The following is a 23,183-nucleotide window of genomic DNA, read 5'->3' on the forward strand; positions in this document are numbered from 1 at the left end:
TTTTTTTCTCTCTCTCTCAACCTTTCTTCAGTCCTGTCTGACAACATTTAGAGAGAAATACGCCCACATTGCCAATGATGAGAGTTACAACACAGCGAGTAGTGTTTATTAATGTTATTTTTTTCTCACAACGCTTTCCTTGTTATGCGTAACTTCCTACAGGGATCAAGTTCGAAGATGTCCGGGAAGTCATTATGGGCAACGTGGTCTCTTCTGGCGCAGGGCAGGCACCGGCAAGGCAGGCAGCCTTGGGTGCAGGCAAGTATTCCAGCGCGAAAGCATGCTTCGGTAAAGCGTGCTACTGAGAGTCGGTTTTCAAAATGTACCAAAAAATGCATCGGCGCGCCAGTTAACAGTTTAAATAAGCGTCCTATTAGCAGTTTGGGATGGTCTTAACTGGTACGCCAGTGCTTATCCTAGCAGATTTTGTGGGCCCGTATCATGAAAGGAGTTCCAGTTTGAGGATTTTTGCGAAGAAGACATGACTTCCCTGCTGCACGTTCCAATTACGCAATTGCGACGAGGACCCTAAAGTGAACAACTCGAAACGCAACTAGTAAATTCTTTGAACTAGCTACCTGGACATTCTCATTCATACATGTCCGCATTTTGAGTTAATTCAAATGAACAGATCCAATTGCGCTATACGATCGATGCAGACGTGTTTGTGCAATTAATCTTTTTTAAATCACATATACCAAGCTACTTTTATGTGAAAACAGACTTACTAAGGCCCTTTTGGGGAGACAGCGCCATTGTGTCCCATTGGCTGAGTTACTTAAGAAAGCGGGCATTACTTGCATGATGAGTCGCACAGTAGTATTAGCTGATTAACAAAGTGTCACTAGTTAAGTTTTTAATTAGTCACATTATGGCAGACGTCAGAACTGCAAAATTTAAGTGCGGAAGTAATGAGACCATATCAATTTATTAGAAATCATTCGATTAGTTCCAGTTCTAATAATTACGTCCTCAACATCCGCGGAGAAATGAATTGCTGTTCTAGGTAACACTTATCTGCGTTGTGGAAAAAACTTACTGCTACGAATTTTGGTGATTGTGATAAAAATGAGCAATTACAATATAACTATAAAAGAATTGCTAACTGACTAAAATTATTGTGGGATTTCTCGCATAAGTATTGTCCGCCTCTTCAAGCAGTCGAGCCAGTGAGACAAATTTCCGATATCAGCAAATATATATATATATATATATATAAAGAGGAAAGGCCGGGAGGTCAACCAGATATCGACCTCCGTTTTGCCACCCTACACTCGGAATGGGAGATAGGGGTTATAAAGAGAACAGGGAGGAAAACGTTAAAAAAAACACGCACCCACGGAGGCACAAACACACACAAGAGGCGTTCCAGTTAAAGTCGTTTACACAGGCCGGTAGATCGCAAAAAGCGCAATAGTGCTTGCACGGCCTTCTTCTGTGACGGTAGGTCCTTTCGATTTTTTCTGATAGCGGTTGGTCTTACAGCTGGTCAAGTTCGTGGCGAAGGCATTCCCTCTGTGGACTGTACTGCGGGCAGGCGCACAAAATATGGTCAGTTGATTCTTCGTGGCCGCAGTAGCCACAGGTAGCGGTGTCGGTCATCCCTATGCGGAATGCATAGGCTTTGGTAAAGGCAACGCCCAACCAAAGTCGTTATAAAAGCGTGGCGTCTCTACGGCGAAACTGTGACGGCGCTCGTAGACTTAGTGTCGGGTCAAGTGAGTACAGTCGCGTATTTCTTAAATGTGGCTCATTCCATTGCGACGCGGTGCACTGCCGAGCAAGTAGGCGGAGCTTACGTGCTGCGTCAGTTCTAGAAAGAGGAATTGGGACGTGGTGCTCCTCAGTATGGGCTGAGTGGGCAGCTTGATCCGCCCGTTCATTGCCGATGAACCCGCAGTAGCCGCGTTTACATGAATGCGACAACTGGCGCATCGCATCACATCAGCTTTCTAGCGCATCGCATCCACGTAAACGGGCCTAATGCGCTAGGAAATCACGTCACATTAATGCGCCAGACCGACGTGGATTGAGAAGAGTAAGTCGACTTTCGCAATGCATGTAAACGTGATCGCATCGCATTAAGAATTCTGGGAAACTGAATGTGCTGCTGATCTGCTGCACTCGCCGAGCTGCAGCGTGGCGTGGCGCCGAACGCGTCTGAAAGCGCTGCTCTGCCTTTCGATGTGCGACACCGCGCGCGCCACCATCGCACCAAGGGTAACGCGCTGCATGTAAACGCAATCGCATCGCATTACTCGTGATGCGCTAGGAAAGGTGATGCGCTACTGGCGCATTCTGTCGCATTCATGTAAGCGCGGCTAGTGACTTGGAAGCCACTAGGTGCGCGTGGAAGCGCTACAGGTGGTGAAAATTAATTCGGAGTACCCCACTACGGCGTGCCCCGTAATTATGTCGTGCTTTTGCAGTTTAATTTTCTTCGGCACCAGCAATGACGTTGGAATGTAGTACGACGGGTCATGTAAAAACAGTCGACGCACACGACTTATATATAACACTTCGACGACCGATGATTTCGCTCTCCGCTATCGTTGTGATCCGAGTGTTGCTGGCTTTGTTTGTTTTTCTCCTGGGCACAAGTTTAGTCACTAAAGAAAGAAGCGCTGAGATTCGTCACTCACACTTTTGACGCTGACTACTGGGTCTTCGCCGTCACTGCAACGGGACACAGACGATAATCGTGCCCCTGCTTATCAGCCTCAGAACGTGCAGCAGTTGTTTTCTATTGTGTTTTCGCAAGGAGGACACTGGGAAAGTACATTTGGCCTCACCCCTTGTAGTATTCCCTTCGTTGCAGGTCTCTCTCTGTCCGCACCGTGCACAACAATCAACAAAGTCTGTGCTTCGGGCATGAAGGCGATCATGCTAGCAGCTCAGAGCCTCATGTGTGGATCTCAGGTGAGTCGCACGAGTTGTAGACGAAAAATTAGTTCGGCGGGCAGTGCCTACAAAAGAAGCTTCAGCTCAGCCCCAACTCCAACACCGCCTTTTCAAATGCATGTAAAACGCAGAACAACTTTCCTGGGATAACACTTGGGTTGATTTTAATTAAGTTTGCGGTGTTTTAGAGAAAAAGGTAAAATTCCAGTGGCTGTTGGAAACGCAATTTCTATTTATGGCTTCGATTTCGTTACGTGTTCTTTTATATAATTGTGTGTTTAACAAATGGAAGGCCGATGTTTACACATTCGTCCCTCTGCATTAAAAACAGATATCGCCGTTCTGTAGATTGTATCCATCATAACAACTAAAGCAGACAAATTTGATATATTATGTCATGTGAATTTGTTACAACGTTTACGAAGGTTATGCAAAACTGCCACTCACATATTAGTGCTGTATCTTAAAGTCATGTATAATATATCAATTTTGTCCGCTTTACAGGTGCTATTAGATGCAATTTGCAGAATTGCGATATCGTCTTTTATCGCTGAGTTAGAGTTGCGAACTTGATACTATCGTTTTCTAAAAATTTTATATTTATGCCAATTTTTATTAAATCAACGGCCTAAATAAAAAATCGGCTTGCAAAAGTCACTTTTCTTTTTCTTTTAAACGCAACAAGCCTCATCAAATTTGGTGCAGTGGTTGCCAATAAAAGCGATTTCTCCTTTCCCACGTATTTAGGTAGGAACCCACGAATTAAAGTTCCCTCTTAAGAATTGGAAGCTTTATGCTTAATCACTTTTATATTTAACTTACGCAGCGCAGTGAAAAATTATTAAGGTAATAAGCGCATAAATGTCTGTATGTTTTGTTACAATTCTTACTGGCATGCCGAGAGACGGGAACGTAGGCAATATCCCCAGCCGGCTATCCCAATACACAGATAAGAAATTCAAGCTAACCTTTTCCTTGCATAACGTGCACTCACAATCCACACGCACACCGGTATGCTAAGCCTACATAAAAAGAAATCTGACTTAAAAAAATTACCGGAAGAAGCGCCCGACATGCGCTCGAATGAATGACTACGGTGCAATAAATGCGCTATCATACGCGCACAGCCTTATTGTTCTAGTTGTTCTAAAAGCAAATGCGAAATGTCTGCACTAATACTTCCTGTATTCGTCAAAGGTGGCCATGTTGCGCGTAGTTAGTACAAGCGTGATACGAAATCCAAAGCTGAGTATTTGTGCAGCCCTGCTTTCACTGTGTACCAACTTTCTTATACTGCCCGGACAGTGCACCTCAGGAGTGTGTGTGTGCGGAAGAGAAAAAGTGGAAGGCAGTGGTGGGTTCAGAAATTCAGATGTATGTATGTACGCCAGTATTGCACTCACGAGTGAAAATCTTGTGATTCGTGAAGCCTCATCATTCCTTACGCTGTCGTTTAATGCGCTAGGGGCATAAAAGTTGGACAAAAGGAAGGTTGCTCGGTAATGTGTACTGACGGACACTTCGGTGGAACCTACTATAGATGGCCGCTATAACAGGGCGGCCATGACCTGCTTCCGGTTCTGAAAGTGCTTCCGACAGCTGAAGCTAGTAAGAGCAGAGCCTTCGAGATCTGCTCCTGTTACTCTTGGAAAGCCGTCACTGGGGCCTGAATTTCATCACCGCCTATTCTTTTAAAGCTCACACGTCCGTTGCTTAGCGGCATGTGTGACGCATTCTACACTTGTCGAGCTTCTTTTCCAGCTCTCACTCTTATGACGGATGCTTTATACCTACATTCCTTCGCAAAAAGTAAATGAACCGCGGAAGCTGACAAAGCTTTGCTTTTCCGAGGGATTTGTGACGGTAACCAGCAAAACCGTATCAACACTACGTTGATACGCTTTACTTTATTGTCACGTTGTAGTGACGGTGAAAAACACAGAAGCCAAAATTGTGAACCACGAAACTCTATACTGGGCGAACCTGTGCCAGGAAAAACAAGTTACACTCAAAGCACAGCAACAGCTGCGAGCACAGTCGGCTATCGTCGAATACTGATCTGCGGTTCAAGCACGTCGGCTTTTATACCTGACTCGCCTAAGGTTCCAATGTAATCGCTGGTGCCTTCCAGAAAGTACTACGCACTTCGTGTACCGCACACAGCTTGATTACACAAGACGCGGTGACGACAGACCACGTGTACAACCAGCGTTGACATTCGGGAGAATTCGGACACAGAGTGGTGCTTCCTGTACTGGCCGCTATCTTCGAACGTTTTCTCCTTTTTTATTGGCGGTGAGAGAGGGTCACCGAGAGAGATAAAATAAGTAATATGCTATCAAATTACATTGTTCGCATGTACTGGTGCAAGTTGGAAACCGCAATGCAAGGCTGAATTCCAAGGCTGCGGAAATATTTAGCTTTTTCTCGCACACTGCGGTCTGTAAATTTTAGCAACCGAATGTACTTCCTTGGCGGTAAGTTAACTCTAGCCAGCAGGTGTATGTTATTGGAACCTCACAGTGGAAATGAAGCAGTACGTACTCTGCATTAGCCTAGAAGGAAAGAAATGTTTTCAATGCGACGACTTTGTTTCACTTTAGGATATCATGGTTGCTGGTGGCATGGAGAGCATGTCGAATATTCCGTACTACTTGTCCCGAGGGGAGACTCCGTATGGAGGGATTAATTTACAGGTAAGTAACATACATAGCTCCTCATAAAGGGAACTGGGGAATGGGGGCATGGATTGAAGCACTGACTGGTCCGCAGTCGAGATTAGCAGGAGACGTTTAGAGTATTGGCGGGGAAAAAAAGCAGGGCGGAGATCGATAGTACCGGATCCGTTATAGGCATAAATAACTTTACAATATAGATACAGAGGTTTTCATGGATAGAGAAAACATCAACCACAGATAGCCAACATGGTACACTGCGATATATATATATATATATATATATATATATATATATATATATATATATATATATATATATATATATATATATATATATATATCTGATTAGCTCAAGCAAGCTAGGTGACTACTTGTCGCTACCTCGTTTCAAAGGGTATGTCAATAGAACTCATCATCTCATCGTCGCCGCCTAATTAAATAAATGGAGATATGCAGCTCCATTTCAAAACCGATCATTCCATCGTTTTATATCAAGTACAGTCCGGCACGAGAAAGCGTACTACTTCATGAGTGAAATGGGATCCCTTTTGGCCTTCGACATTTCTGCCTTCCATTCCTGCACTACTGATTCGCTCAATTATCTCGAAGGTAGTGCTTTAGGCATGCTGCGATGTCGCCTCTCGTCCTTTGGCAAGCGAAACGCTTTAAGCACGTGCTTAATTTTTTTAAAAAAGCTAAGTTCGTCCTCCCGAATTAACGTGGTATTGTGAAGGCGTTCATAATCAGCAGTCAAGGGCAAAAAGGACTCATTGGGGCCAGCTCACTCCGCAGTACATGATCGAAACAGTGCTCGCCGAAAGCAATGACGACGTAGTGACACGTGTGCGTTGGGCTTGACTTACTAAACTAATGCAGTAAAATAGCGAAGGAAAAAAATCTGAGGCTTGGTGATACTATGAAGTGCGAGTCATGATACATGTACAAACGTTACATAAAAAGTTTAAATTCTGAGGTTCTACATGCCAAAACCAAGTTATGATTACGAGGTGCGCCGTAGAGGGGTGCTCCGGGTCAATTTTGACCAGCGGGGCTTCTTTAACGTGCACCTAAGAGACGGTACACGCGAACTTGTCAGAACGCCAACGGGTATACAAGGCATAGACTATAAAACGGATGGGCGCGCATCTTTACGATGACGCCACGCCTTACTAATTTTCTACTTTGAATTTCAGGATGGCATAGTACACGACGGCATGACTGACGCCTATGACAAGATTCACATGGTGCGTTGCACGCTTCTTTTCTCCTCTGTAACTGGCGAAATGGAGCTTGTCTAAAAACCGTTCTCATTGCCTTGAATTAAATCAGACGTGAGACTGCCATCGCATCGTGCGCCTTAACATTGCTGCTGCATTCATTCTATTAGAAGAACAGCTGACCGTGGTTTTTCGATATGTGGTTTTGTTTTAAGGAGCTTACGAACGTAGCACACGTTTCGCTTAACAATCCAGGGGACTTGCGCTGAGCAAACGGCCAAGAAGTACGAGCTCTCGCGAGAAGACCAAGACAGTTTCGCAATGGAAAGCTACAAGAGAAGCGCAGCAGCTGCAAAGGTAATATCATATATATGCAATGCCTATGAGACGGTATTACTATCAGTGTCAATATAAATGCAGCTATGATGCAATATCAGAATTACTGCATCCTATTCATTTCAGCATGTTCAACTCGTGGTATCCACAAGACAATACCAGCATTACTACGTTTTGATTCTTTCAGCGTGTCTTTTTCGTAACAGCTTAGAAGCAGTATCCTTATTGCTGTGTCCTATTTATCTGAGTACCATTTCATTACCCTGAAATATACTTTATGTAATCATACAAACAGAGAAGTTCACTGAAATATTGAGGCTCGTAGTGATGAGCAGGGATGTGCTTGCAGCCAACGTATAGACAACGGGACTCGTTTTTGTCGGCGCAAAAAACAACTGCGACGAAGACATGCTCCCTTGTCGGAACGATGGCTCCGGCGGCATTCCTTGTTTGATCCCTGTTAACTTTGGATTCGTGCTGTTTGTGATTCGTTACGCTCATTTGTGTTTACGATTCCAGAACCTTTTCTGAAGAATAATTGCGCAGACCTCTAAGGGTGAACCTTCCGCGTAGCTATCTCGCGGAATTTAAACGTAACAACATATAATTGAGCCTACGACTGCAGCAGTGTTGTTGTTTTTTTTCGTGCCCAGAAGGCTAGCTCCGAAGAAGCGACATCATTCATCAATATTTCTCGCTCCTGCACGGTACACTAGGCTGTCTCACCATTACAAATGAAACTAGTACAAAACTCGTATGTAGTATCAACGGGCTGTGTTTTCGGTGTGAAAATTTGGAATATGTCCGGCATCATGGAAATATTACCAAACTAGTAACATTGATGAAAACATAACTTTAAAACGTCCACATACAAAAAAGTTCTTCCTGCTCTATATTGCATTTATTCTAGTTTTTCTTTGTTGTTATTCTTCTTCTTATGGATCCAAAGCGACAAGCGTAGGCTAAGGATGGAGGCGACACTTCCCCTGTATTGTGTTGTGCGGTTCAAGAACAAATAGTTATATTGTTCCGTTGTGAATTTTACTTCAGCGACAGAAATTTACTTTCTGCAGTATAAACCCGCATTACATGATGAACTGAGTATTAAAACCTTTCTCCAAACTATAGCATTGACACTACCTCATATATTATGAAGTACATTTGTCCTTTGTGCAAACTCTGCGTGGTCCTCAAACATCTTCATTCGCAAAGTCCTTCCTCAGTGTGCTCAGCTGTATAAAAGCTGTATAAAGCGAAGTCTCCTTGGTTTGCAGGAAGGCCTCCTTGCCAAGGAAATTGTGCCAGTGACAGTACCGGTAAAGCCTGGAAAGCCCGACGTTTTAGTAACCGAGGACGAGGAGTATAAGCGAGCTGACTTTGACAAGTTCTCCAGCTTGCCAACTCCGTTCGTGGAAGAAGGCGGTTCGTACCTGTTATTTAGCTTTACTGCAGATGAAACCACCGAGAAAGTCTTTTGTCTGCTAGACTTCATGTATCATCTTATTTTATTTTTTAGATATGCATTGTCTCGCATGAAAGAGCTAAAGGTAGATGGAACTGCCTCATGAAGGCCCCGTTACCCGTACATTGCTCAGAGGTGGAAACCAACAGCGAGACAATGTAGAAACAGAGAAAAACAATAATCTCTGCAAAAGGCAACTAAAAAAACTATATAAAAACCTAAAAATTGTTTGCAATTCGTGCATTCATTGTTCTCAGTAATGCTGAAACAATTAGGAGCAATTCTGACGTACAACGCTGAAAAACTGTGCAAGACTTTATACAATACACAAAGAATATCGAAAAGACTAACACGACCGCAGCGGAACCACATACCGCACGAAGAGCGTTATTCAATAAAACTAAGCAAGAAATAATCCTTAACTCTCTTTTTAGGCCATAAACCGACCTTCGTTGGTGAATAATATTAGCAATTCTGCAATTTCTTTTTAGGAAATCAGGTATTAGGTAAGCAAGTGCCTCTGTTCCATAATTAATTTTGAAGATTGGTGTTCTAGTGTTCCGAGATCTGCTATGCAGCGCACATGTTTCTCTTTTTTAGAACTATTAACTTGTTTAAATTTGCCTTAGTAGTGATACCTCAGATCAGTAGACAGTAGTGAAAGGGAGAAATGAACAAGGATGTAATATAACTGAAGTTTTAGCCATTTCGGCCCAAAACTTTCAATAAAGTGCAAAATTGATATGCCATGGCCCTACACATATTTACATAGAGCTTGTTTACGTAAGGTGTCCAGCACACATTCTCTTCGAAATCAACACTAAAGATCTGTAAGTACGTACCCGTTCAACAACGCAGTTTTTAAGTTTGATATAAGCATTACAATTGGGCTTGTTAGGGCTTCTGAAAATTTTATTAATTCTCTTAACATTCAATTGCAAATGATTTAAATCTAACCAACTTGACGATTCGTGTCACCATCTATTAGCTATCTTTTCGAGATCAAATAAGTGTGTACCTGTTAAAAACGTACTTGCGTCGCCTGCGTATAGGATTATGTCAGGAGTTTGCAGTATATGCCCAAATTCATGTATATACATAACGCAGAATTAGAATAGCGCCCCGCGGTACTGCATAATTTATTGGCTGCAACTGGTAACTATAACCGTTTATACAAGTGAACTGCATGTACCATGCCGGATAAATAACTGCATATCAGATTTAGTCCCATGCCTCGAATACTCTAATGTGGGAATGTACGAAACAAAATAGCATGCTTGATGAATCAAGTTCTTTTTTAAAATGAAAAAATATTCCGAGCGTGTATTGCTTATTATCAATATCTGAACTAATTTTTAATATCTTTAATATCCAGTAGGGCCATTTCTGTTGATTTCTTTTCGCGGAAACCAAATTGTTGCCTCACAAGTGTTTGGCGATCATCGAAGAACTTGATTAATCATGATTCTAATGTTTACTCGCAATACCATACTCTATCGCCCTCAGTACTTATGTTTTTCTTTTCGTTCTGTCTTTCATCTACATGTGCAAACATGGAATAGCCCGAAGAGATAAACATTCTTTAGGGTATAGTGCAAGCTGAGCAAGTCAACAACTGCGAACGCTAGTTGTGTGAAAGAATGTGTTCGCTTGTGCTGACTTTTACATTTCTCATTGAAACAAAACAGCCTAAAAATCCTTTCCTTCTGCTCGCCCCCCGCATCCCGTTATCGCTTTCTTATCGTTTTCCCACTAAGCACTTCATGCCCCGAAGTCCTCACCGCAATCTGAGACTCGCTTCGTACATGACCATCACAACCCTACGTTGTCGTTGTTCTTCGACGCCAGTCGAGAGTACATCGGCCCCATGCCGCCGTCGTCGCCACATTCTTTGTCGTCGGGCGGTCGCGTACGCGTCATCCTCAGTGTGAAGTCGTCTCTTAGCCGTTGTCGCCGTCACACCGTCGCAGTCGTAGTGTTCTCATTATCAGCCCGCTAAAGTCTTTGTTAAGTTGCGTATTTATTGAGCGTGGAGTCCGAACCTAACAGTGATGAGCGAAGGAAAGCACGCGTGTGATTAGCCATTTCTCTGTAGTCTGCGACAGCTTGCAAATACAATGACAAATACACCGCCCTGTGCGAACGAGACAATTACGCAATAAAATATTGGATGAAATTGAATTATTCATAAACTTTAGCAATATATCCGTGAGATTTAACTGGACTAATTCATGTAGAGAGAGTATCGTGATGCTCAGGAGTAGATGGGAATCATTAGAACAGTATGCAATGAATGTTATTATTCTAATAGCTTCGTCAATCTTTATCTATTGTAATTACATCAGGTGAGTTCAATAGGTGTTTCCTAATGATGAAATGCAGTAATTATGACATCTGTGAATAAAGGCGAAGTATAATTTAAGAATGTGGACCTGTTAAAATGACGTGCTTTCAGTCAACGTTCTCACGCCATACATCAATTTTCGTTGAACGTACGCAATGTGATTTCTTTATTTGAGGTTACAATCCACTTGGTATGTTTCGTTTACTACGCGGATTGTGAATATTACCTGCGCGGTTTTTCGCAGCTGCTGCGTGATGGCTGCATTGTTTCCTTACAGGCACTATCACGGCTGCCAATGCGAGCGGGCTGAATGACGGGGCGGCTGCTTGCGTCCTGATGACTCGCCAGGCAGCCGATCGGCTCGGAGTGAAGCCTCTCGCGAGGATTGTCGGTTAGTTCGAGCTCGCAAAAAAGATTTCTTTATCATAGCTGCAAACGTCATCGAACATCCGGGAATCCCACAGGGTCCATCGCACCCACTGCATTGCTGTAGCCTTGCCGTTCGTTTCAGTTTAGCGAGCGCCTTCGTTTCAGTGCGGTTGTTAAGCGACGGCTTTCTTACAACAGCAAAGCAGTCGCATCATTGGCGTTCCCTTGTTCTAATACCGTTGTCCTTACATGGCGAAGCGAAACTCTCCAGAAATGTTTAATTATTATGTTAAATATTGTGTATTGTTAAATAGAATTGTTTTAATTAAGTTAAGGCTATTACAACTACCCACTGCGGTAGCCCTGGGGCTATGACATTGCGTTGCTGAGCACTAGGTCACGGGTGCGATGCCTACCGCGGCGGGGCCATTCCGATATGGGCGAAAAGCAAAAACTGCTCGTCTACCGTGCGGGGGGCGCGCGTTACCGAAACCCAGGTGGCGAAAATTAATCCAAAGCACCCGACTATGGCGCGCCTCGTAAACAGATCGTTGTTTGGTACGTGAAACCCAAGAACGTCGTTTTTATTTAGCTCGTAGACCTGACGCAGACATGCTACAGAGAGAAAACGAGTACACGTAGGTGGTGGGCACTGCGCAGTGGAGCAGCTAACGATGCCCCTTGCGGGCTGTCGCCCACGCTAGCATTGACTGTCACCTTGCGCCATCCGCCGACTACGTGTCGCTTCAGCTCGTGAAAACCCGCACTCCCCACGAGTAGCACCGTGAGCCGTACGGCTTAAAGGTAGTTGTCAAACAGCGCCGTCGTCCTTAGCCACACCCTGCATGTTTGCCCTGCGCCCGCATCCATGGCCTGAGAACTTGTTTGGCGGCCAGATGGGGGTTTTCTTAGTCAAAGATTTCCGGATCACTCTGAAAGGTGCGCTGCTTTCAATTAGCCACATTCTTCAACATTTAAGAGAAATTAGCTTCCATGTTTTTACACTGTGTGCATATCGAACGCGCGCTGTGGTACGCTGAATGCGAAAGGTGGTTAAACGAGAAACAACGAGAAGGGATGCAGCACAGACAAATTTTGTTATTTGCACATTCTCTGTAAACCTGCACTCGCCTGCATTTACTATCGGCGAATGGTGCATTCCTGTATTTGACCTTATTTCATTCGATGCACCTCTTGCTTGACAGGAACCCGAATATTGCGTATGTACAATCGCCCAATTTTTTAACCTGAACGCGCGAGCATCGACCGGCCAGTCGATAAGCGCCGTATAACGGAGTACAGCGGCGAAGTGTGCGAGAATACGCGCGTGCGCGCAATGCACAGTCAAATGCAGCTTCCCTCTGCCAGGCTGTTCCGGCAACCGGACCCCACGTCCCACCTGCTTTTTTGTCCTTTATCGACTGGCCGGTCGATGCTCGCGCGTTCAGGTTAAAAAATTGGGCGATTGTACATATATGTGGGACATTATCCCACATACGTAAGCAGTCTTTCAGTTACAGGCGCGTAAAAGAATATTGCAAGTAACAGATATAGCTATGTCTAACATTGTTTCGGATAACAATGGCTATGTTCCGGGAACTTGGTTCTACATATTTATTATGCGAGTTTAATGAATACCTGATAAAACGCTAAGATACATGGAACGCCGTATACCTTATACTGTGTGATTTCATCTGCAGGGCTGTTTCATTTAGGCAAATGACAAATATTTGCAAAAGTGTTCCACTTCGGAACAGAGCGAGATTAGGAGAAAGCCGAACCTCGAAAGCTTCACTATAAGTACACGAGTACGAATAAATCCTTTTGCGCACCATCCACTCTACAATTTTATGAGGTTCATTGCATTTCAAAGAAAGTGACTCTGAGTTATTAAGTTTAGGCGTTGAATTTCTTTTCTATAAATTTCGTTTAATTGTTACATTTAAAAAAAAAGCCTGCAGGGCCAATATTACAACTCTGCATCTCGGTAATCAACAACGATAATCGTTATGTAAACTGCAGGTATTATGACATGTAAGGCGTTCAAAATTGCCGTATTATACGCGCACACTGTTCCGAACTACGCCACTAATTTGTGATGTAGGACATTTACAAAACTCTTAAGCATAGCCACAATCTAACGTAAGCTCTGAGTTCATGTATAAAATGCGCCCGCTCTAAATGCAGTTTACAGGTGCACTATGTGGAAATGCGATATCTTTTGTTGTTGTTGTTGTTGTTGTTGTTGTTGTTGTTGTTGTTGTTGTTGTTGTTGTTGTTGTTGTTGTTGTTGTTGTTGTTGTTGTTGTTGTTGTTGTTGTTGTTGTTGTTGTTGTTCAGTACTGCGGATTTTTAAACCTAGTGATTCAATTTTTTTCTTTACCTTCCCGTTTTCCTGAGATGTTTGTAACATACAAGGTATTAAATCAAAGTTCCCCTTCCTACATTTGATAGAATTTGGTTTTCTCTCTCATTCAATACATCTCATTCGGATAGGTCTAGTTAGCGGTTGTCTCATGAGAGCATTCCTGCGTTTTCCATGCATTTGTATAAGAAAATGGGAGCTGACCTCGCGCTAAAGCTGCATGCTCCTCGAGCTCTTATGAAATCTATCTTGGCGTATGTAGCTGTCAATGGTATGTTTGTTGTTGCTTTTTCGTTTTTTTTTTTAGGCTTTGGCGATGCTGCTGTTGAACCAGTGCACTTTTCTATTGCGACTGCATACGCAATGACAAAGGTGCGTCTATTTTTTTCAGACGGGAATTTGATGTGGTCAATGTAGTCACAAGTTTGGGAAGTCTACACATAACCGTAAGATACACGTACACGAATTAGCCAGCTTGGCAGCTATGTTATTTGATGAGTTGACACTGTTGTTTTCCCAAGCTATAAATAATTCGCGTGGCTTGCCACACTAAGAATTGTCACAAGTCAATTAAATAAAGTTGTCTTTTTTTTGCCTAAATGAACACTAATGCGGTAGATAGACTCAAGAATAATGAAACAATTTTTCAGAAGTTTTGTTATTATTTCGACCAGCAAATTTTGATTCTGCCTGGATACACTGAAAACCAAACTTCCGATTCAATTTCTCGCCGAATCACTAGCCCCGATAAGTTATTGTGCCGCTACGGATTTCAACGTATTTTCTCGCATCTGTACCATTTTTAGCAAAAATATTTTTTTGGAACTTGCTAGGTAAAGTTTCTCGTTCTATTTAGAATGCAGTGTAGTACCTTCTTTACCGAGCAAACGTTATTCAGGCTCGAGCAGGTGTTGTGAAACTCCACTGCATCCCGGAGAGTAGGTGTGGAAACCGCGTTGTGGCCTCTTTGCCCGTCTTTCACCCTTCCTGCTTTCGCTGCTCTTTCACCAGTCTTTCATTATCTTGCTTACGAGGCATCCTCTTATGGGAAATGTTGCTATCGCAGAAGCATGACACAGTTTGTCTTAATAGCAATAATTAGTTTTCTTTCAAACGCTGAGTGAGCGAGCTCGCATCCCTTTGTCTGGAATGTGGAGACGCCGGGCGAAAACAATAAACTAAGTTGAGGATCGCCGCACTCGGCTTCTTCGGCGTCTCCGCTCTGAATCTCTCAGCTGTCAAGGCTGCCTGCAATAGTGACCGCGCTGTGTCTCCGGTGCTTTTAATCGCGAGCGTTTGGTTGGTGCACTGATGTAAGCATTGTTCCTGTTCCATACTATCTTCAAGTTGGCGAGAGATGGTGGTAGATGGAGTTTTATGGCGCATGAGCTGAAAGGCTGTAGAGCGCCCAAAAACAAAAAAGGTTCTAGTACACTCTGGCAGTAGTGATCACGTTTATATATGCAAGTTCTTTTTTAGCTTCAAGTGAAAGTTGTACATGCGTTTAATAGGTTAAAAAGAGATTGCGCAGCCTCAAATTGTCATCGTGCGGAAAGATTCATATTTGAGAAAAATTGCTTCTGGTATTTCTAGAAATGCCTCGCCAATCTCTCCACTCTCGTCGAAAAAAATGAGAAAAGAATAAATAGAGATGAAAGAAGAATCACGAATTTTCCGCACTTGCTCGGCAGAATAAAACTGTCCATGGCTAATACTTGGAACGCTTCACTTTTGTGAAAAGACTACTCGCGCCTCACGTTCTATTTCGCACTTGGAGATGAGAAGTTGCTAATAAGTCCTGCGGCTTTGTTGCGGTACCAATGCGGACTGCACTTTCTTTTTTCGGAAGCCTGCCTTTAGGCAGCTTCCACTTACTTTATTGTGTGTGCAACCTTCTTTTGCATGCTGTCCATAGTTACATGAAATGAACGTTGTAAATTGAGGTGTGCTGTAAAAGACCGTTCCGTGATGGACACAGTAAGGACGTTCTCATTGTTGTGCCAAGCTAAATGGTGAAAAATGTAGCGAGATCTTTTGTGATCGTGCGCGAAGTTTCGCCTGTCGTAATGCACGATGTTCGTTGTCTAATATTTTGTGATTACAAAGACGGCGCCGAATAAAAAAACACATGAAGAAAGGACACGAGACAGCACGTGTCCCTTCTTCGTGTGTTGCTTTATTCGGCGCCGTCTTTGTAATCATGCTTAACCAACTAGCCCACCAACACATGCTCAGTTAATCTTTTGTGGTCGTCTTTTTGGTGGTCGAAACGTTTTTTTTTCCCTATAGGTCTTAAAAGAAGCTGGCTTGAAGGCTCAAGATGTGTCCATGTTCGAAATCAATGAGCCCTTCAGTTCCGCCGTTCTGTGCAACATGAAACACCTTCAGCTGGACCACTCTAAAGTGAATGTGCACGGAGGTTCAGTCAGCCTTGGACATCCGATTGGGTATGTGCGCAATTTTTTGTCCTTACCGCCAACAACGTCCCGTACTGTAGAAAACAAAACAAATGACATAGGTACAGTTCTTGCTCCGGTATGAGAACCTGTCAAGCTGTCAAGCTGTCAAGCTGACAGATCCTTCTGTCGGCGGCGTTTTGTATAGACGTAAAAATAAAGATTGATCGATATAGCGTGCAAGCCGGGCGAATATATTGGTGAGCGTTGAGCTATGGAGCTTACTTACTTGGTAGATTGTAGCCTATAATTTCTCGCAGTACAGTAATATCTTCTCATATTGTTAATCATATACAAATATAGCAGACATGGGAAAGCGCAATGACATCATTTCTTTTCTTTTTCGGGTTTCGCGGGCTTCCTTAGGAGTTAATAAAAAAAACAACTTAAAAAATAAGGTCACAGCAACTTCATTGGGTGCTTTAAGCAAGCTCTACAGCTTTTTTTCAAGTACAACTGATGCACCAAAACCGATATTAAAGTTATGCCAAGAGTACAACATTGTCTAGGCTGTCACACTTCCCAAAACTATGTTTAGTCACTCGAGATAACAACTAAGGTGACGTTCTTGGTGTCAGTCGACTAAGCTGCGACGCTTTTTTCATAAAACTCGGTAAAGTTACGTTAAACAGCCGGTATTGCAGTAAGAGCATGTGCAGCCCCCCAATTTTCTAACAGCACCGCACGAGCGTAGACAGTCCTCGATGGATGTGGATGAATGGATGGATGCTATGAGCGTCCCCTTTGGAACGGGGCGGTGGGTTGCGCCACCAAGCTCTTGCTACTATGCTGCCTGATATCCTACCTAGGTTAACCAATGAAAAAAGAAAAGGAAAAAAACACTATGAACTAACACGTCCAAATTTTCTGATCCCCTATTGCGAACTGTGTTTTTGTATGTCTCCGTCTTTTGTCGTTTCCCTACTTTTCTTCCACCAATCCTCCAATCGCCTCTTGCTAATGTCTATTGCGGACCTGTTTGCTTTACCACTGCTCCCGCTGAACCCAAGGGCTTCAAGGGGGCCAGTGGTGCCTAAATCGACCGCTGGGTAGACGTCCTCACATTCTAATAAAATATGCTCCGTCGTTTCCCTAGCTTTACCGCAGCAAGCACATGCTTCTTCTTCCTTCTTATATCTCGCTTTATAGGTGCGTGTTCTAAGGCATCCCGATCTCGCTTCGAAAAGTAATGAGCTTCCCTTTGAGTTATCATAAATGGTTTCTTTCCTGATTTCGTTTTTTCCTCTTAAGTAGTTACTCATGGCAGGTTTCTTTTCCATTGCCGCCACCCATGAGATTAATTCAGCCTCTCTAACTTTCCGCTTGACCTTTTTTGTTGCTGTGTTGCCCACCCCACAGGCCGCATACTTGCTGGTAAGCTTCCTAGTTCTTTTCCTCCACTGTGAATCAACGTTTTGCCTGTACAGATACCTGAACACTCTCCCAGCCCATTTACTTTCTTCCATATTCCTCAGCCGTTCTTCATACTCAATTGTACTGCGAGCTTCCCTCACTTCAAAACTAGTCCAGCCCATATCCCCCTGCACAGCTTCATTTGTAGTCTTCCCGTGAGCGCCCAATGCGAGGCGACCCACTGACCTTTGGTTCCCGTCGAGCCCTGATTGTACCCCTGATTTAAAGCAAACAACGGCATTTCCAAAAGTAAGTCCTGGAACCATTACCCCTTTCCACATACCTCGTAGGACCTCGTACCTATTGTATCCCCATAGCGCTCTGTGCTTCATTATGGCTGCATTTCTCTTCCCCTTGACTGTTAAGATTTTTTCCTGTGCTTCCATATATCCATTGCCTTCGTTTATCCATATACCAAGGTATTTATATTCTGTTACCCGAGGTATTTCTTGGCCCTGTATCTCCACTGTCTGTTCACTGTTTTCATTGAATACCATAACACCTGATTTTCTAACACTCAATTTCAAACCTAAATTGTTGCCTTCCTGTCCACAGATATTAGCCAGACGTTGCAAATCACTTTGCTCGTTAGCGAGCAACACAATGTCGTCCGCATAAAATAAACCTGGGAATTGCTGCTCTATTACTGTACCTGCCTGTTTGTATGAGAGATTAAACCCGATATTACTTCCTTCTAGCTCCCTCTCCATCCTCACCATGTACATCATAAACAGCAGCGGGGATAAAGGGCACCCCTGCCTCAGTCCCTTGTTGATTTGAACTTTCTCCGCGCTTCTCATCCCTTCCCATTCAACGCAAACGGTATTTTCTAGGTAAATCTCTCTCAAAAGCTGTAGACAATCGTTACCTAAGCCTTCCCCTTCCAGAATATCCCACAAAATGTTGCGGTCTACGTTGTCGTATGCTCCTGTAATGTCCAAAAAGGCCACATACAAAGGTCTGCTTTCTGCTTTTGATATTTCGATACACTGAGTAAGAACAAACAAGTTATCATCCAAACGCCTACCTATTCTAAAGCCATTCTGAAGCTCTCCCAAGATGCCATTATTCTCTGCCCATGCTTGAAGCTTTAATTTGATTGCCTGCATTGCTAGCCTGTATATTACCGATGTAATGGTCAACGGTCTATACGAGTGAATTCTGTCTTTCTCCCCCTTACCTTTATAAATTAAATTCATTCTACTTTGTCGCCAACTGTCTGGTATTCGTCTATCTCTTAAAATTTTTTCCACTGCTTTCACCAGAGTTTCCTTACTTTTTGGTCCCAGTTCATTTATCAGCCTAACGGGAACCTCGTCTAGCCCTGTGGCTGTGCGCTTAGGAATTTTCTCTTCCGCTTTTTTCCAGTTTAAATTTGTCAGCACCAGCTCCTTTTCCACTTGGGTCTCTTTCATGCTATTTTTTTCCTCAAGTACAACCTCGTCATTGCCTTGGAAGGATTCGGCTGTTGCGTTTCGGATGTAATTTATTGCCGCTTCTCCTTCCAGTCTGTTTTCATCTTCGTCTAGGATATGTTGTTGTATTGTTGCTGACTTCCTGCCTAATAATTTTATGTGATTCCAAAATATTCTAGGTGCGGCCTTCTTTTTCTCACGTATTTCTGACAACCAACGTTCACTTTCACCTTTTAATTTTGCTTGCACCAGTATTTGAACCATAGACTTTTTCTCCCGGTATATTTCCCATTTACTGGTTACTTCATCCTGTGGCAACTGCGCCTTCTTTGCCTGCCTGTGCTCTCGAGATGCTTTCTGTCGTTCGGCGATCGCTTCTCGTATCTCCTTGTTCCACCAGCTTTTCGGTTTCTTTTTTCCTTTCCAACGAACATGTTGTTTCTCTTTACGTATTTCTGTCGTTATTACACTTAGAAGCTCACCATGTTCCCACTCCTTACTTGGCCACTTGCCAAGTTCTTCTTCAACTCTAGTGACTATATTTGCTATTTGTTCAGCGTTCAAATTTGGACTGGCCATTGTGCTTTCCTTGCTCTCTTTCCCAACTACATATCCCATTTTCAAAATGATGCGTTTATGGTCACTCCCTATGCTGCTAAACCCTTCCTCATCGATGACCATATCTCTCAACTTACCATGAATTCCTTCTGTCATGTCCTTCTATCGTGTCCTTCTTATCATGTCCTTCTATCATGAATTCCTCCGACCGGCACGTCAGCGCCTTACAACGGCATGAAGCGTAACGATCAGCGAGGATAAGCGCATGCGCAGAAAGTTCACCCCAAGCGCATGTGTCGTCCACCAGGCATTTTACGCATGCATGACACAACCCCTGCCAGGGGTAACTCGCTGGGGAGCTTCGCAGTCGATCAACGATAAGAAGAGCGTTAAAGAATTGGGTCAGTAGAGGACAGTGCTACAAATGTGCACGTCTTTTCTCGGTATGGGCACAATATAATGTCTGCCTTTATCATGTGCGTCGAATCAGCCTCTTCTGTTGGTAATGACATTTGAAAAACGTCACCGTGACAAATGTTACCTCCCTAAAACGCAGCGTCCCAGTGAACGAATGTCGAGTTCACCTGAAGTAGTAAGCCGGCGTGAAACTTTTTAGGTTTTTGAACGCTCCGAAAGTGCTGTCCCACGCATTTGCTCAGCAGCTATAGTGCTCCGCGTTCGCTGAATGAACCACGTTTCAGGAACAACCCGCCGTGGTTGCTCAGTGGCTGTGGTGTTGGGCTGCAGAGCACGAGGTCGCGGGATGGAATCCCGGCCACGGCGGTCGCATTTCGATGGGGGCGAAATGCGAGAACACCCGTGTGCTTAGATTTAGGTGCACGTTAAAGAACCCCAGGTGGTCGAAATTTCCGGAGTCCTCCACTACGGCGTGCCTCATTATCAGAAAGTGGTTTTGGCAGGTAAAACCCCATAATTTAAGGTTTTAAGCTTTTCAGGAACAGTTTTACTTTGCAGTACGCGAAGCTGACATTGCCCTTTCCTGACCTGTTTACAGAGCGTCTGGTGCAAGGATTACAGGACGCTTAGCGCTGCATCTGAAGCCAGGACAGTACGGCCTTGCTGCCGCCTGCAACGGCGGTGGCGGCGGTTCTGCTATACTGATCCAGAAGCTTTAAGTCTGCTACTATTTCACTCGGAAACAAGCTATCTGGCACCGTGAACTTCAGTAGGCACACCTATGTCAAGTCGCCAATTTTTCTTATACTGACCAGGTCTAGTGCATACTGTATGTGTCGTCGATGGAGGTTCCAGGCGGTAAGAGAATTAATATGCATGGATTTGAATCGAGATATTTTTGTTGAAATAAACAATTTAGAGGCTGCTTCGTCGTTCGGTTTGTTCTGCTAGTAGTATTACTGTATATGTACTTGTCTCACGGCTTTGTAAATTACTTGGGAGCTGCCAGTATTTTTTCTTGACGCCAACTGAACTGAGAAAATGGCGATGGCGTTCCACAACGATTGTAACATTCGACATGACTCATCCGACAGCTTATGAAAACTTTCAGAACACCAGCACTAGAACACCGTTCTAGTGCTGTGTGCTACCTCCCACAACTATAGCTACGCCCCTGATATCAATACGGCAAAGCTCCCTAAACGATGCTTCCGCTCTTACGAGCAGCAGCCGACGACCGGGAGCTACAAGCCTGGAACCGACGGGGCTTAAAATGAAAACGCCGCTAGTCAAAGTGCTTACTACAGCGAAGGTGCATATGGCTAGCTGATTCGTCCGTCCGAAAAAACACAGGCGCAGGATTGGCCGCGCCAGTTGTGACGTCGTTGCTGTCCGACGTCGCGCGCAGCAGTTTCTCTCCGCCTCTGAAATGAGTAGGCCACGCGTCATACGTACTCCTGAGGAGCAGACAGCTTTCGATCAGCAACGCCGCGAGCAGAACCGGCAACGAGCTCGTCTACGCCGTGCCGATGCTGCAGCCCGGGCACAAGAACAGGCTCGTGCAGCGGAGCGCAAGCAGCAACTGCATGCCGAGGATCCGGCAGCATACCAAGCCGTCGTTTAATCAACCATCGGGATTAACCCGGTGAAAAACACTGGGGCCGCACGTTTCACCTACACTGGTTAACCATCTGTAGGGAGTGCTTGGGCGGTGATTTTTTTTATCATCACTTTCGTGTGTCGACAACTATTTCGCGGTTAAATGAACGTACAGGTGGTTCTCTCGACTACAGAGCAACTCAGACGAGCCACCGCCCACGACGGTCGCTGCGCACCTTCCTGTCTGCGAGGCCACACGCCCTCGGATCCTTCGATACCACCAGTGGCTTAGCGTGAAGCATCACGTCCCAGACGGGGCGCATTTTCGACTTCAACGTCATTCTACTTGGCACTATTTCGCGTCCGACAAAAATTGTTGCGAAGTTTCGCGATACTTTCAGTGGCGACAGATGTGATATGTCACGGCCACTTAGGCAGTCGCGGCGGCGGCGCAGCGACGGTAGGAAGCCGGGTGGAGCTTGCGCATGCGCGGTGGCTGGTCGCTCTTCGCGGCATCGGATCGTGGAAGCGGATCACGGTATGCTATAGCAGGTGCTCGCTTGAAACCTCCGTGTGCAGGTAATATTATTTTCGGATGCTTCGCGCTTTCCAGCGAGCATATAGCGAATGAGCCGATAGGGATATTCGCTTTGTAGGTACAGGGCGTACATCTGGGCGTACGAAGTCTGCTCCCCAAGGAGTAGATATGCGGTGGCGCTGCAATCGCCAGTTGTACTGGGAGCAAGTTCACATATAAGCGGCTCTTCCCCACAGGCGACTTCAAGAAGCGACATTGTTTAGGGTAGTCGTATGCCATCACAACATCGAGCAAATACTATATAGTCAACGTTTGTTCCGTTTGTGACTCTATGCATACGTGGTCGTGCGCTGTCACGCTAAAACTACGACAGAAAAATGTTCTTGTCTGGGAATAATTTACCTGAAACCAACGAGTTGGGGAAACGAAATTGGAAGTGTAAGCGGTCGGCTGGGCGATAACACATAGCGCTCAAGCGCACAAGCGTTTTCGTTCCCCATAATCGCACGGTGGTTTCGGCAGGTGAAACCCTAGAATTTTACGCCAGGGGTAAGAAATGCAGGACATAAAATACGTGCATAAACAACCCTAGAGAAATTTTTCTGCGTCTATAGGTATTTGAGGTCTTGTTGATGGAGAAAAAGAAATTTGTCCAAATCCAGGGAGAACTTGCACTGTGAAGTGGTGGAAAGAAGAACTCGGACATGGAAAACTGCTGCTGCGACCACCGATACCTGGAACTGCTGACGGGACCAGGTGATTTGATTTCAATCACCGCGAGTTACCTGAACAATAGCATGCGAGGTATAACTTATGATCGCACTGCTGCGCAGTGAATGCATCTTGCTCGGTGAAGCTCAAGATGTCGATGTCCTGGGCTCGTTAACGGAGCGTAGCCATCGGCGTTTGTGCCTATAGTAGCGCTGTCGATTTATGCGCCCCTTGAATTAAGTATGTGTACTATAACCGGCGAAACAAACGCGTGCTGCAACATGAAAACAGTGCAGCAAATGCAAATCTGGGCTCCGGCGGGCAGACGTACCTATAGCGCCGGGTCTGACAAGGCGGTCGGGGCACTGTGCCCAGCCTGCTATCCACGTAAGTTTATCCTAAAC

At 44.5% G+C, this 23,183-nt stretch overlaps 1 protein-coding gene across 2 annotated transcripts in view; it reads left to right on the forward strand.

Moving 5' to 3' along the window:
- LOC142560836 (acetyl-CoA acetyltransferase A, mitochondrial-like) overlaps window positions 1-20,856 on the forward strand; it is a 33,306-nt gene extending 12,450 nt beyond the window's left edge. For both annotated transcript variants that reach the window (XM_075673211.1, XM_075673212.1), the window contains exons 4-13: window positions 163-258; window positions 2,819-2,919; window positions 5,505-5,597; window positions 6,773-6,823; window positions 7,052-7,153; window positions 8,407-8,554; window positions 11,216-11,329; window positions 13,980-14,044; window positions 15,962-16,119; window positions 20,530-20,856. In XM_075673211.1, the coding sequence (XP_075529326.1) occupies window positions 163-258; window positions 2,819-2,919; window positions 5,505-5,597; window positions 6,773-6,823; window positions 7,052-7,153; window positions 8,407-8,554; window positions 11,216-11,329; window positions 13,980-14,044; window positions 15,962-16,119; window positions 20,530-20,650 (1,049 nt within the window). In that variant the 3' untranslated portion in view covers window positions 20,651-20,856. The remainder of the gene's footprint in view (window positions 1-162; window positions 259-2,818; window positions 2,920-5,504; window positions 5,598-6,772; window positions 6,824-7,051; window positions 7,154-8,406; window positions 8,555-11,215; window positions 11,330-13,979; window positions 14,045-15,961; window positions 16,120-20,529) is intronic.
- The last annotated feature ends 2,327 nt before the right edge of the window (window positions 20,857-23,183 follow it).

The sequence above is a fragment of the Dermacentor variabilis genome, chromosome 10 (genome assembly GCF_050947875.1).
Source record: "Dermacentor variabilis isolate Ectoservices chromosome 10, ASM5094787v1, whole genome shotgun sequence".
NCBI lineage: Eukaryota > Metazoa > Arthropoda > Arachnida > Ixodida > Ixodidae > Dermacentor > Dermacentor variabilis.